The following is a 14025-nucleotide window of genomic DNA, read 5'->3' on the forward strand; positions in this document are numbered from 1 at the left end:
TTTCCACTCTGTGCTTCCTTTGTGCCTCCTCTTGCTGTTAACTGAGCTCTGCCCATCACAGAAAAGCTATCATAGTTTGTCATTTTATTTGTTCACAGCACAAAATTATAGCATGGTCTGCCAGATCAAGTTGTGTCAGATGTGTTCGTAACAGCTTGGCCATGGCAGGGGTGACTTGAACTGCTTGGAAAATGTTAATTGAAAATGAGAGGTTTAAATCAGCACAAAGTAGCAATTGTCATTAATGGTTCTTTTAAAAACCGAACAACCCAAGAGGAACCATTGTGCCAAGCACAGCTGTACAGTGTCGCTACACCCTGTCAGTATTACTTAATGAAACAGAAAGAGAAATGAAATTGTAGAAATTCCAGGAAAAAAGTCCCTGAGACAGACCTGGAAGGCATGACTGAGCCTGCAGATTGCAAAGCTGTTGCAGTTTCTGCTCGTCAGTGCAATGAGCACTGTGAGAGTCTCTGGTGGTAAGGAAATTCTCTGCTTGTGACGCAGAGCTATTGCCTGGGTTTATATTTGCAGAGGTTATTATACCCTTTCTGTCCTCCTTACTGTCCCTTTTCCTGCTATTTCTGCTTTACCATGCGATATGGTGGCACTTTTGAAACTGCCCCACCACCCCATTGGGACTGGGAGAGTGACCACCAGTTTAACAGACTTGGACTGTTAGTCTGGTCCAATTTTTAATCGTGCAGACAAAGCTGGCTCCACTAGGTGTGTGGAAGACCTGAAATCTCTAAATCAAATGCAGCTGGGTGTTCAGTGCAAGAAAGGTCTCTTGTGGCTTTAAAATGTGAGGCTGAGACTTCATTCACAGTTAATAATAGTGTACATTCCACACCCCCCTTTCCTCCTGCTCTCATTTATTTCTATACCTAGTTTAAAGCATAGCTCAATGAACTCTGCTGATGTGTTAATGGTACCAGGCTCTCTGATAACACTCCAGCCTCAAATCTCAGTATTTTTCCAGAGAAAAAAGGAAAAGATTGAAGAGAGACAACATTAACATCTTAAGCAGCATTTGTGTCTCTTTAGTACCAATCAGCTCAACTTTAGAACTAGACAAAAAGCAGGTTGCTCCATCTGATGACTGTTGATGCATGACAAAATTTTTGCATGTATGAATGTGCTAAGTCAGTATCAAGGGAAAAGCACCGCATCTAGAAGTGCTTGACTTTGGCATGTGTAATTTTGCAACCTTAATGTTGCTTCAACGGTGGTTGAAACAATGTTAAGACACATATTAAACCAACACCTATTAAACCAGAATTTTAATTTAAATACATTAGATGTACTTTTCAGTATTCACATCAAACTGTTTCATTAGCATGATATCAAAGCAATTATGCAAAAAGAATTCTGTAATGGAGACCTTTTATACATCTATGCCTATGCATGCACCAATTCATGCAAATCAAAGAATAACCTATGAACTTATTTATCTGTTTGAATTTGTATATACAAACACATGTACTTTCCCATGCTTTACATATTTATGTTCACAAATGATTAAAAAATATTATTTTTGCAAAGTGAATATAAACATAAATCCACAGATCAATGTCAAGTGTGAACTGTGGGTGACCACAGGAAATAAAACCCCTCTCCATGGAATTTGCAGACAGTTTAATGGTGTCCTCATGGCCCAAATACAGCAAAATGAACAGTAGGATGGAATGGAGGCAGCTAAAATTGCTGATTCTGCAGAAGCAGATTAGAATAAAACTTCCCGGCTGCTGTTTGAAAACTCTTTGCAGTGGTTTCATGGGGTACCCTTCCTACATACACTTTGGTTTTTTTCTATCTGAATGTACCACAGGAATGCATGTAGATCTACCCAAAACAGCTGGGGAACAAACTAACTGTAGCTCAGCACAGCTGCAAAACCAACCACAAAGCAGGAAAGATTACTCATGGGGAGCTCTCCGCTCTCATGGTTAGTCACTGATTTTAAGCCTTTATAGGTATATGTCTAGCACACTTTGCAATGTCCTGTGGATGCCCTAAGTGATCATTTCAGCAAGAAAAGTAGGACATTTTCCCCAAAACTCCCCAGGCTGACATTTGCTCAAGCTTTGATGCTGGAGTTGGTTTGTTTCTGACTGGACCATGGTGCAGGCCAGCAGACCTAATTGTCCATGGCTGTTTAAAAATACTGCTAGATTCCTATGAACCAGATTATTAAATGTACTTAGGTGTCGAAGAATAATTTTAAGTAATGTGAACTAGTGTGTCAAGGAGCATACTCATCTAGATGAGAAATTGAATCAAAGACTTTCCGCTCATCTCAGACACTGTGACGACAGCACATTGCTCACAGGTTCTACAGTATCTGGAAGTAATACAGCACATTAAAGTAGTACAAAAACTTTTACATCTTAACAGTCTGATATGTCTTTGTTTAGTTCATATAACAGTACAACTAACTTCAAAATGGTCACAGTATTCTCATCATATAAGATGCCAATCTGATCATATGTAAAAGGCCATGGGCTGGTGAAGACATTGCATTTAATTTACATTTCCAATTATACAATTTTCTTGATTGAATATAAATTATAAGGAAACAAGGATACATTTTGTGAATATGACAATTTTAATATTTGGAATATTGGTCTTCCATCTTACTTTAGCGCATGCTATTTTATGTCTTATCTGCATATAGATTTTATATGTATATAAATATATATATGAGCCTACATATGTTTATAGCAGAGTGTTGCTGTCTAAATATTCAAAGGGCAGGATTCAACTCACACGACATTTGACATTTGAAAGTTAGACATTCAAGCACAACTTGGGCAATTCTATTATAGCTAATGAAGAGAGTATGGTGCATTTACAGGAAGATTTTATTTTACCTTTCTAGGTGCCTATTTTAGGATGAGATGAATTATCCTGTAGAAATACGTATGACAATAAAAGGCATTAGTTTTGACTGAAGCACCTAAATGGTAGGCATCCAAGTTAGAATCACTAGATCTCATATAAATTACTATTCCCCTCCCCCCCCCAAAAGTGCATTTGCAGCATTTGCATTCATCTGCTTTGTCAGACTGTTCATTCAATATGTTTATTTTGATTATTGACTTCTTGAATGTCTGTCAGTCTCCAACTTCTGTCTAAGAAATATGAGTAAATTCAAAAGCAAGTAGTATTATGTATGGAAAGAATTAAAAGGTGGTGTCCTACAATATTTCAAGAGAAGTGCAAGGATGACATAAGTTTCTCTTATCTGAATTAAAATTTTGGCCCCTTTTCTGCCATCAAGACTTTGCATAGATATAAAGAAGAGAAAAAAGTGACAAAAGAACGGCCCGAAGTACATCATGCTGCTCAGCCTGTTATCTCATAATCACTGCTATGCACTGTTGCAGACAGCAGTAGATTAAAAAAACTGAACTGATTAACAAGTAACTTTATTTCTGAATTACTATCACAGAAATAATCAATCAATAACTTAAAACTCTATTATTTTGTGAATTTATGATTTTTTATTAGAATATTGCTGAAAAGGGAACTATGTAGCGAATTCCTATTTAATTGTAAAAAAAAAAATCCAGCAGTCATGTGATTAAGAATCCTAGCTCTTGAAATCATGCAAGTGTAGAAGAACCTCATCAATCATTTAAAAATTACTGAAGTCAACCTCCATAATTGCAAAGAAAATGTAGAAAGTATGGTTTCTAAAGAGTTAAAAGTAACTGGGCAAGCTAATATAGTCTAAAATATAAATTGTTTAAAAATAATAATTTTGATGGCTGATCTTGGAATTTTTCTACTCAAACACATGCATTTTATAGGGTTTAGACTGTCAGTTCTGCATGCTCGGTTAGACTGTGGAAGTTCCTATACCTGTTTTGAAATATTGTTTGAGCGGTAGAGTTACTTATTCAGGAGATGAAAAGCTGTGACATGAGTTAAATGATCTATCCACTCACACAAGTAATTCAGCATTTAAGGATCCTTATTAGTCTCATTAAAGCCAATTACAGAAATCCCTTTGACTTAGTGGCCCAGGATCACACCACACAGCAGCAGTTGTGGAGATGTATGTATTGGCAGAAGTAGCTGTGCATTATCAGATCAAATGACAAGCAAGCTTGGAAAAGACTCACAGCCTCTCCTGATATTCATTTAAGGATAGCAGTCAACAGAGAGCGGTCAAAATCACTTTGGAAGTTATAAGCTGGTACAGGGAATTCACTTCATCCTACTTCGTTCCTAAAACCAAAAGATGTATGTTACAGTCCTTTAAAATCTTAACAGACACACTAGATTGTCTTTAAGAAACAGCTTTCCTAGGTAATATGTAAGCATTGTGTTGTTGCAACGTGTCTACAAGACAATTGGAACGGTCTTTCATTCTGTCATACCTTTCCCTCTCTCCCCTCTCTCTCCCTCTCCCTCTTCTGCCCTGTTTTACTTCTCTTCCTGCCTTCTGGTTTACCCTTTTAGCAGTACAAGATCAAGACAAGCTACAAGGCATTTGCAGCAATCCCTACAAACACATTACTTATGGAACAGAAGGTTAGTGTTTGCTCAAAGACATGGGAATTGCATCATATATTTGAGACTGTTCAATTTTATGTACGTATTCTGACATTTGTGTGTAGGATATTGCAGAATGTAAGCTCTGGGAACTAACTGCTCAGGATTATAATTCCAACCGTTTTTCAGGGTCAACCACTTTCCACTGAAGATCAAAACCTTCACTAATCTGAATTTCTGCAAATAAATTTACTGTTAAAAAGAAAAAAAAAAAAAAAGGAGGTGTCCTAAAGGAATTGCTATTTATGGCAACATCTCAAAGTCTGTTTTGTTACTGGGAAGTGTCTGGAGCACTGCTATTCTAGGACCTACCAGTCAGTAGGTCTTGGTCAGTTAATGATTAATCCATGGCTATGCTTATACTAGTAAATTTAACATCCCAAGATACGCAAATTTGACCAGGTGTATTGTTAAACTGTGAGAACAGTCCTGGCCATTGCACCGGCCTCTGTTACCTGCCATTCTCCCTAACAACTTCCCTGAGCACTTCAGCGGTCAGCATGGGTCAGGGGTCTGCTCCCAGTACATAGTTTGGGGTAGCAATCCTTTTCTGTAGGGTAGGATGATCGATCCAAAGAACAGTCTTTAGTGTATTTATTTACTACCAAAACCACAGCTAACAAAGGCTGGGTTGTACAGTCCCTGTTTAGATAATGCAACTTTGGAAGTCCATCGAAAATTTAAATTTTGCATTCTGTTCATTTGCGTCTGTTCAAAGTAGCCACCAATGCCTACTTTTTTTTTTCCCCCAAATAAGTTTTGCACAAAAGAATAGCCTACTAAGTTTAACAAAAACTTTCTGTGATGAGCAATGAGCTAAGTGTCTTACATGTTTAAAGACATGCCTAATCACTCTGACATCCAGTTGACAGCTTGATCAGAAAAATCTTTCTGTTCAGTACATAGTTCAGGAACTTAGCGTCTGATTAATATCTGTAAGATTAAGCATTCCTAACTACACATTTAAATATGTATTCACATACACAGCTCACTTGATTTCACTAGAAGTTTGCAGAGCCTAAAGACATTGGCGAGGGTGAACTGAACTGTGTAAAAATTTTGAAGATGATAATTTTGTCCTTGAAATATTACTGATTGTATTCTATAGCTATCAGTTCACTGTTATAAATAAGATTTTTTTTTTCCAAAAAAGGGACATTCCTTTCTTTTCCAATGGTCTTTTAATCTTGAATGATTTTTTTAATAACTTGCATAAAACTTGATCCTTCTCTTACTTAAATCTTGAATGCACTAATGAAGGTTATGTCTGCTTTAGCATGCAATATGGTCCAATAGAAATAGCTCTGTCAAGGAAAATAACTGATGCAGGGGATCCTACACCCCTACAGAATGCATTTTGGGAGGGTTTTGTCTGGGCAGAGTGCCTGTTAGTGGCTGGAAGCATTTGGTGGACTCCTGAAGTGCCACTTCATGGTTGACTTCATCTGAAAGGCATCCAGTTTGTGCACTCTAAGGCTGCACCACGCTGCAAACCAGGCCAGGTAGGTGACTTTGAGCAGGGTATTCACTCTAAGAGCACGCTCCTGATGTGAACTAGTGGGTTAAGATCAGCTATCTGATTGCACTTTTTCAGAAGAAAGGGGATTCTTTTTGATGGTCTTGCTGATGCTCTCCGGGGCATTGACTCACAACCTGCATGTTACTCATCTCCAATACATAAAACTGAATCGTATAATCTAATGTCAGTATCTGTAGAAAAAGTGATGGCTCAGAAGATATCTGTGTTTAGGTAGACTTTTTGTTATCCACCACTTTGTTGAAAATATTGGCCTTGGTGTATCCTTCAGTAGTGAAAGCACAGTCATGTAAAACTTAAAAGAAATCAATTTTCTGCTACAGGATTTGCCTTCAGGAGAGGATCTTGACTAACTTACTTCATAAACTGTATGTTTCAGCATGGCCTGACTACACACTTTCTCTCATCTTGTGAATTGTGGATAATAATCTCCTATTGATCTGTACCAGCAGATAATTACAGTGTTCCTAAGCTAGTCCTGTTGTGTTAGCTGACACGCATTTAGAGTCTGGCTCTTAAAGAAAGCATGAAGGAGCCACATGGCACGCTCAGGCCCCGTTATACCAAGCCCTAATATCCCAGTATTCTCCTCAAGAATATTTGGGCGGGAACTGGGAAGGAACTCATGCTACATTACAGCTCAGTGACAGTAACCATGTTCCTCTCATTTTATGCAATGCATTTTATGCACTGGATTAAAAAGAGAGATTCAAGGCAATGAGTTTTTAACTACATAAGTGATCTTTTATTAACATTAAAATAATGGTTATGTGGAGAAGAAGTTTTCCAGTGGCTTTTTTTTTTTTTAGCAAGGAAAGCAGGCATATAATACCTGCAAGGCACAGATATTACTGAGCTGAATGCACGATTAGAAATACATCATCTGCCTAAAGTGCTAAAAATGTGTTTTGCTATGCGATTGAAATGGAAATGCACATTCTCAGAAGTCAACTTTTTCCACAGTGTGATTAATTATATTACTTAACTTGAGTGGTCATGAGAAATAAGCTCAGTCAGAACTGTGATGTGGGTGATCCTGGTGACTATTCATGTGCGGCATTAATCAGATCCCATGACAGAAAACTGCCATGGATATGTCATGTAAGGCACAATGCTTTGTCTGCCTCTAAATTGTCTCCTTGTGTCTAACTTTCTTTCTCAAGTCAATTTTTTTTTTCTTTGATGTGTGTGTAGATGCTTTAATTTCAGCCAGCATTTTTCAACTTCTTCTTAGGAAACCATTGGGCCATCATGGTCTTAATGTTTTTTCTAGAACATGTTCTTCTTATCCTCCAGTACTCTTACTCAAAGCAAGTTGTGCAAATCTGTGCTCATTAGCAGAGAAGAAAAGGCTTATTGACTATATATGTGTATACTTTGGCAACCCCAGAAGTGGCTTAATCTCATCAAATCTTGCAACTGGCATGCTTTCCAGCTGTTTGAGCTGTTATGAACTTCATGTTCCTCGCATCACCTGTGGTCTGCTCAGAAAAAAAAAAAAAACAGTCCAGGATATCTCTCAGGAGATTGGGCTGTAACTTCCTTCACAGCCAGAAGAGAAAAAAATTGTTTCTAAGGGACTTATCCTCAGTACAGTCAGGCTCTATCAGGGAGCAGCAAGAGCGGGCTGTTCCACAGGGAAGGTGAACTGGGAGCCAGGGTGACAGCAAGGCTGTCAGGACAGTGTCCTCACCAGCAAGAGCACGGCTCCACACTGCCTGAGCAAGGAGTCCAGACATGGTGATAAGGAGGTGGTGGTAACCATGGTCAGTCAGCAGTGCCATCATAGCCACACAGATTCATAGTGATGAGGCAGGTCCACAGCCTGTGATAATGAACTCTTCAGCCCAGCAGCTGATAGGATCCGCTGGCCAGAAGAGGAAGCTGGACATGTTTAATGTAGGCTTAAGGCAAAAGTTTAACAGAAAGAATTAATTAAGCATTAGAAAAAATGTCCAGTGTCTGAAATGAGCTCTTTATCACAGAAATTGAAAAAACAAGATGAGACAGTAATTCCAGGCAGTTCTACGGTTTAAAGAAAAGGACAGAGTAGGTGATCGCTGTGGTTCCTTCTGGCCTTGTTAACACTGAGTCAGTGAGTCACCCCTCTACCGACACTCTTGTACAGCTTCTACAGTTATACAGATGTGATCACAGTCTAGTTCAAAATTCCATTCCTAATCAGATAGTATTTATAAAGTAATGCATCTATTATATAGAGATTGTATTTATCAAATATCTTTCAGTCAAAATAGATAGTGATGAAGAGCTTATTTCAGGGAGCTACAGAAAAATTCTTAACTTTAAGTAGACAGTCTTTTAAACCAGATCCCACTTCATCTTCAGAATTATGTAAAATTTGAGATGTAACCCAAAAACTGTTGGACGCCTGCAAACCAAAAAAGTAATCTCTTAACAATTCAGTGGTCTTTGGTCTACAGCAAGGTCTATGCAGGGGAATTTGGGTTTGCTGTGTTTTTCTAGATACACACCCCTCTGCATGCTGATTGGGGTGAACTTCCCTTATCTGGCCATCATTTTGATGGGAAGGAAACCTGGGCATAGAGACTTGGTGGGGAGAGGTGCTGGAAATGTTCTGCTCAGACTTCTCCCAGTCTGAACTGTGGTGAAACCAGGATGATGGGGTGTTCCTTGAAGCACATCTGCTTCACAGTTGAGGCTTATCCCACGCTTCTCAAGTCTTCTGAAAAGCACTAGGCATAACTGGCTATGGGTGGAAGAAGTGCAAATGAAAGCACTGTTGACTTATCTGGCTTGTATTTATCAATTTATTACAAGTAGAGAACTATAATTTCAATTTTAAATAAACATTAAAAAAATTTCTGCCTTAAAGAATAAAGATTTTAGATTATTTATTTTTTTTCTGTTTATGGCTGTTTTTCACATTTTCTCTTGTCACAATGCAATTTGGCTAACTTCAAGAGAGTCTAAAACAGTCTTTCCATATGATGTTACACTTCTAGGAAAACCCCAAAGACCTAGTAATTGCATCCCATCACCTACACAACAGACTACCAGCAGTACAGTATATTCTCCTTGTAGAGGATAAAAAGAAAAGAAGCCAAAAAGCATTTTCCTCCTCATGCAGAAGGAAAAAGACGGTGGTGGTTTGGTTTGGTGGGGTTTTTTTCATGAAAAGAAAGAAATGCAACTGAGGAAATATGGCAGTGATTGCTATACTGGAGACCAGCTTTATGTTTTTGTCTTGAGGGAACCCTTACCATTGGTATAGGGACTGATCATGGCAAATGCGGATTCAAGTCACTCCTTGAAAACATACAGCAGGAACTTGGAAGCCAGTTTTACCCACTCTCAGATGGTAGACCTAAACTTCTGGACAAATGGTTATTATCAAGCATGTCAGGACCTTTCTGGACCTGGAAAGCATTTCTGACAACAATATGTTGAGAATATTTTGGTAAAAAAAGATTGTAGTTTTCCCCAGGTACTTCTGGTGTGCATTTACTAGGTGAATTTCTTGCATCCAGATTATGAGTTCATGTCACAATATTTCTTAAGGCTATAGATAAATACATAGTAGTAAGAAAGAAAGGAAATAATTTGTGCAGACGTAGAGTACAATATTCTTTTTTTCTGCTACTATTGATGTGGTTCATCTGTGGATGAAACGATGTTCTATATTTCCTTTATGTTGCCAAGAGCTTTCATTCTTCTAACAAAATATTGGAGATCCTGTTCGGATCATTTACCAATATCCTTTCAGCTCTCATACAGCTTTAGCAATTGAACAGCTTGGGGGAAAGAGGAGGGAAGTGTTGTAGTCATCGCTGACGTCAATGGCATATATGCATCACACCCTCCAAGTTGCCCTTTGCAAGGAAAAAATTAGTCGTTTAACAACTGATTATTTCAGCTGAACATTTAATTTCTGTCATAAATGTATTTTCATTCTCTAAATTGCACTCTTCTAAAAATTGTGTTCCCACTATTGTTTTTCATATATAATAAAAAAAATTGAATGCCTAAATAGGAATGTTCCACTTTTAATATTGTTAGACCATCAGCATAGGAAGTGAAGCTTGAATACTGTTGATAGCACTAATCAGCAGTACTGTAGATAGCACTAATGCTTTAAATTAATCATAACATTTTTGCATGATAACTCCAGTAATGAGTTCAGAAACGCTAGTTGTACTTTAAGCTCACATTTTTCTCTATGAGGAAATGTAAAAAAAAAAAGCACTGCTGGAAAAAAATTGAATTATATTTTGAAAAGGTAACAACAGATTAAACAGAACCTTTTTCCTTGGTAGAGGTGATAGGGTCACCTAAAATCTAGTTCTCTTTGTTTCTTCTCTTTCTTTGGAGCACTTGGGCTCTTCAAATAGAAAAAAAAAAAAAAAAGGAAAGAGATAAAACAGTGAAAGAAATTAGACAGGTCACTTTGAAGATTAAAATTTTCCTTTCCTAAATGTTCAAAAAGGAAGAAGTTTTCTGTAGCATGGCTCCTGCATGATGGTCGTATCTCAGGGGGACTGTGGAACGCATAGACTTTGGTGCTGCGTTCACCTGAGTTCTTTAGTCAATGAAAGCTCTGAAATGCAAAGATATTTGGGTACCCAATTTCTACTGAAATTGATGTTTGGTACTTAAATTACCCAGAGTCTTAGTTCTGAACAGAGACTTGTATATGTGGCTGTAGTTCTTCTAGGAAGATTCCTCAGTATGTTCTGGGTAGTTGTTTCTTACCCTTGATTGTGTTCACCCTCTCCCACTGCTCTGGAGAAGCAAATATGAAAGCGAAACATGCATTTTTTAACAGTTACTTTATTATGGTCATTACCCTACTGGTTTCTTGGGGGTTTTGAGAAGCTCAGCAATTTCTCCAATCTGAACATGTGACTGATTAAAATTTGTTTGTTTTCCTAACTCAAATTCTGACTCATCATCTCTCTACAACAGGCTGCTTGGGCAATTCTGGCACTAATAGGTACTGGAATGACTCTTTTACTTCATTTTATCACTTCATTTTATGTTTACCAAGAGGGTGTAATCTCAGCTGAAGCTGAACCGGGGACACCGTACTTGAATGTAGTGCTGAACTCTCTTTAGCTGAGCCCTCCTCTTCTACAGGACTGTCTGTCAATCTGAGAATTTAGCTGGGTGGCAGTGATAAGACAGCAGAGATGAGGAAGGCTACTTATCTTTTCATCTTCTGTCTCAGGATAAGAATACATTAATTTCTGTATGCCAAAAATAATAATTATTTTACTTTTTTTCCTTTTGAATTGCAACTACTCTAAGGCCAACAGTTTTCTCTAGAGTTGGAGGGAAGGGAAGAGATCTGTTTGGAAAGAAACTACTCTCATTTTGTCTTACTGCTCTCTCTGATTGTTGTTCCATAAATGTGCTTCTGTGCAGGATCATTTGTGTATGTCATTAAAAGTAAATTGTCATTAACTTTTCAGTTACACATACATAGGTGTATGCTGCCAGTAGCTGGACAAGGAAAGAAAAAACTGTACTCAGCAAAATCAAACTGAGAAATAATTACTTAAGTACATGATCATTTTCTTTTCTTTAAAGATTCTGCCATTTTCCTCCCAGCTCCATGTATGGCTTCTGTGACTGGCAGCCCTCATACTCACTTCACTGGCATCAGTCCATTCCCACAGAATCCCACATTCATGAAAAAGTGCTTTACTGGAATGCTCTTTTTTTCTCATATTATCACTTTTTTTTTTTCCCCCTAAATCACTAGCAAAATGAAACTCCAGAAAAACATGAAGTGTTAAACAAAAAATCCACAACCCTCCCCTGTAGTCCAGCTTCACACATCAGCAGGCTTCCAAAGTAATTTTTGGTCTTGGCAAGGAGTCTTTTTGAAAATAGCTTCAAAGCAAAAATGGGTGATGGCAGTAAGAGTGTGCCTTAAAGACTCAGGAGGAAGATGAAAAGGGAAATGAGCACTGGAGTTTGGCTTTTGAGGGTGTTTTGTGACTTTCCTGAGGGATCAGCAAACTGATTTCCAACTGTTCTCAAACCTGCTCCAAGTACGGGTGTAGGAAAGCAGGAGGTATATCTAAGCACAAGAAGCTTCTGTTTTGTTTTGTTTTGTGCATACCTGCTTAGTGTGACATTACATATGTATAGCACATATTTCGCTTTATACATTTCTGATTTCAGGCTAAAACCCCAAAATGTCAAGTACTGGTTTTGTTGCAATGGGGAATCACCATCCTCTTTAAACAGGAGGCACTTTTAAAAGAAAATGTCTACTGGAGGAAAAGAAAGGGTCTCCTGCATGCTTGGACCCCTTCCTTGTCCACCTCCTTACAGCTGGTGGCTTTCCTCCGATGTTGCGTGGCAGGCAGCCACCCCGACCCCTCTGTGGCACACGGCACACATTCACCGCGTTACATTTACCATGAAGGAGGGGGCTGTTGCCAAAGAGGAAGACAATTTAAACTTGTAGTTTCTGATCTCTAAAAGTAGAGACAATTCACCCAGCCTGAATACTCTCTCTCCGTCTCTGCAACCCCTGCTCTAATTCAGAATCAATAGTTGGCAACCTGAAGAACCTTACTAGGCCTGAAATTTCCTCTTTTTCCATCTTTCCATGGTGAAATAGAAAGTGCCAGCTTTACAAACATAGTATTCCAAAAAGTGTATATTTGCTTGGTTTTTAAAATTTTGAACTCAGTATCACACATCAATCTTTTGAATTACAGGCATTAGAAGAGCCAACCAAGACTGCTATGGTGACTGAAGGCACTGCTTTGGATACCCATTCAGAGGTAGTGCTGTTATATGCCTTCCAGATCTCTACTTGAAAACAAAAACCACAGGTTAACTCTGTGATCCATCCTCCTTTTTCAGATGTGCTCCCCTGCCCAGCTCAGACAACAAACAGAAGAGCTGTGTGCTGTCATTGATCAAGTCCTGCAGGACCCGTTGACTATGGTAACTCATCAGTATGTGGGATTGACTTTTTTTCTTCCTTTCCTTCTGTCTCTTGTTATTAATAAGTCTGTTCTCTGTTGAAAATACCTTTCCAGCGCCGATGCGAGTCTTCTCCAAGTTTTCTGCAGATGGGTACAGAATCAGATGTTGGTAAGGTAGGTGAATAAGCCCACCCACAACCCAAAGGGGTTTTCCAGGTAGATATCAAGGCAAGCAGAATCACAACAGAGCCTATGGCAACAGTAAAGCCTATGGCAACAGAAAGCTGCAGCTGAGAGATGCAGCATCAGTAGAAGTGTCTCGTGGTTTAAAAGACACGGAAGGACAGGACTGTAGCCTTGGAGTCAGTGCAGTCTTTGTTGCAGGATGCTTTCCTGAGGTCAGGTTTTATGTTATGAAAGAGAAACTGTTTATTAAGGCTAGGATCCACATACCTTGCCTTCCATATTGCAGAGCCTCTGGCCATCTTCCAGATTTCGTCCCATCTATCTGTTCTTACTACAGAGGAGCCAATGTTTCTAGCTTCAATGATTGGAAACATCTTTCAGAACATTTTTTTTTTTCATGTTCATTATTGATTTTCAAATAAAGGGATAATTAAACGAATAAGTAGCCTTCTCTTAAGTGCCGATTTCCTTTTAACTCTGTCCCCTCACAGGAGGGGGATGTCTGCTACATCCATTTACCCTGGGTAATTCAGAAACTGGTAGCGAGAGGCAGGGATAACTTTCTATACTGGTATTAAGCTTCTGGTTTTTTTAAGTTACACTGATGTGCCTTCTGTGTTCAGAAGGATGACTAACCAAGGGAAGAGGGTCTTGTACTCGGGTTCCCCCAGATAAATTTAAGTTGGTCGTGGTAGCTATAGGAAAGTGAAATGGCAGAAATCCAACTGGAAATGGGAGGAAAGGGATTTTTGGTAGAGGAACACATAAAAAAGTTAATGCATTCAAAATACCCTGCACAATGTCCAGTCCACC

General features: G+C 38.7%; 1 protein-coding gene across 1 annotated transcript in view; it reads left to right on the forward strand.

Annotated features, from left to right (window-relative positions):
- LOC104126242 (muscular LMNA interacting protein) overlaps positions 1 to 14025 on the forward strand; it is a 138641-nt gene that overhangs the window by 82565 nt on the left and 42051 nt on the right. Inside the window, exons 7-10 of the mRNA XM_035894173.1 lie at positions 4471 to 4542; positions 12814 to 12879; positions 12962 to 13045; positions 13141 to 13200. Coding sequence (XP_035750066.1) covers positions 4471 to 4542; positions 12814 to 12879; positions 12962 to 13045; positions 13141 to 13200 — 282 coding nt within the window. The remainder of the gene's footprint in view (positions 1 to 4470; positions 4543 to 12813; positions 12880 to 12961; positions 13046 to 13140; positions 13201 to 14025) is intronic.

This window comes from Egretta garzetta, unplaced genomic scaffold (assembly GCF_000687185.1).
Source record: "Egretta garzetta isolate BGI_Z169 unplaced genomic scaffold, ASM68718v1 scaffold415, whole genome shotgun sequence".
Classification (NCBI taxonomy): domain Eukaryota; kingdom Metazoa; phylum Chordata; class Aves; order Pelecaniformes; family Ardeidae; genus Egretta; species Egretta garzetta.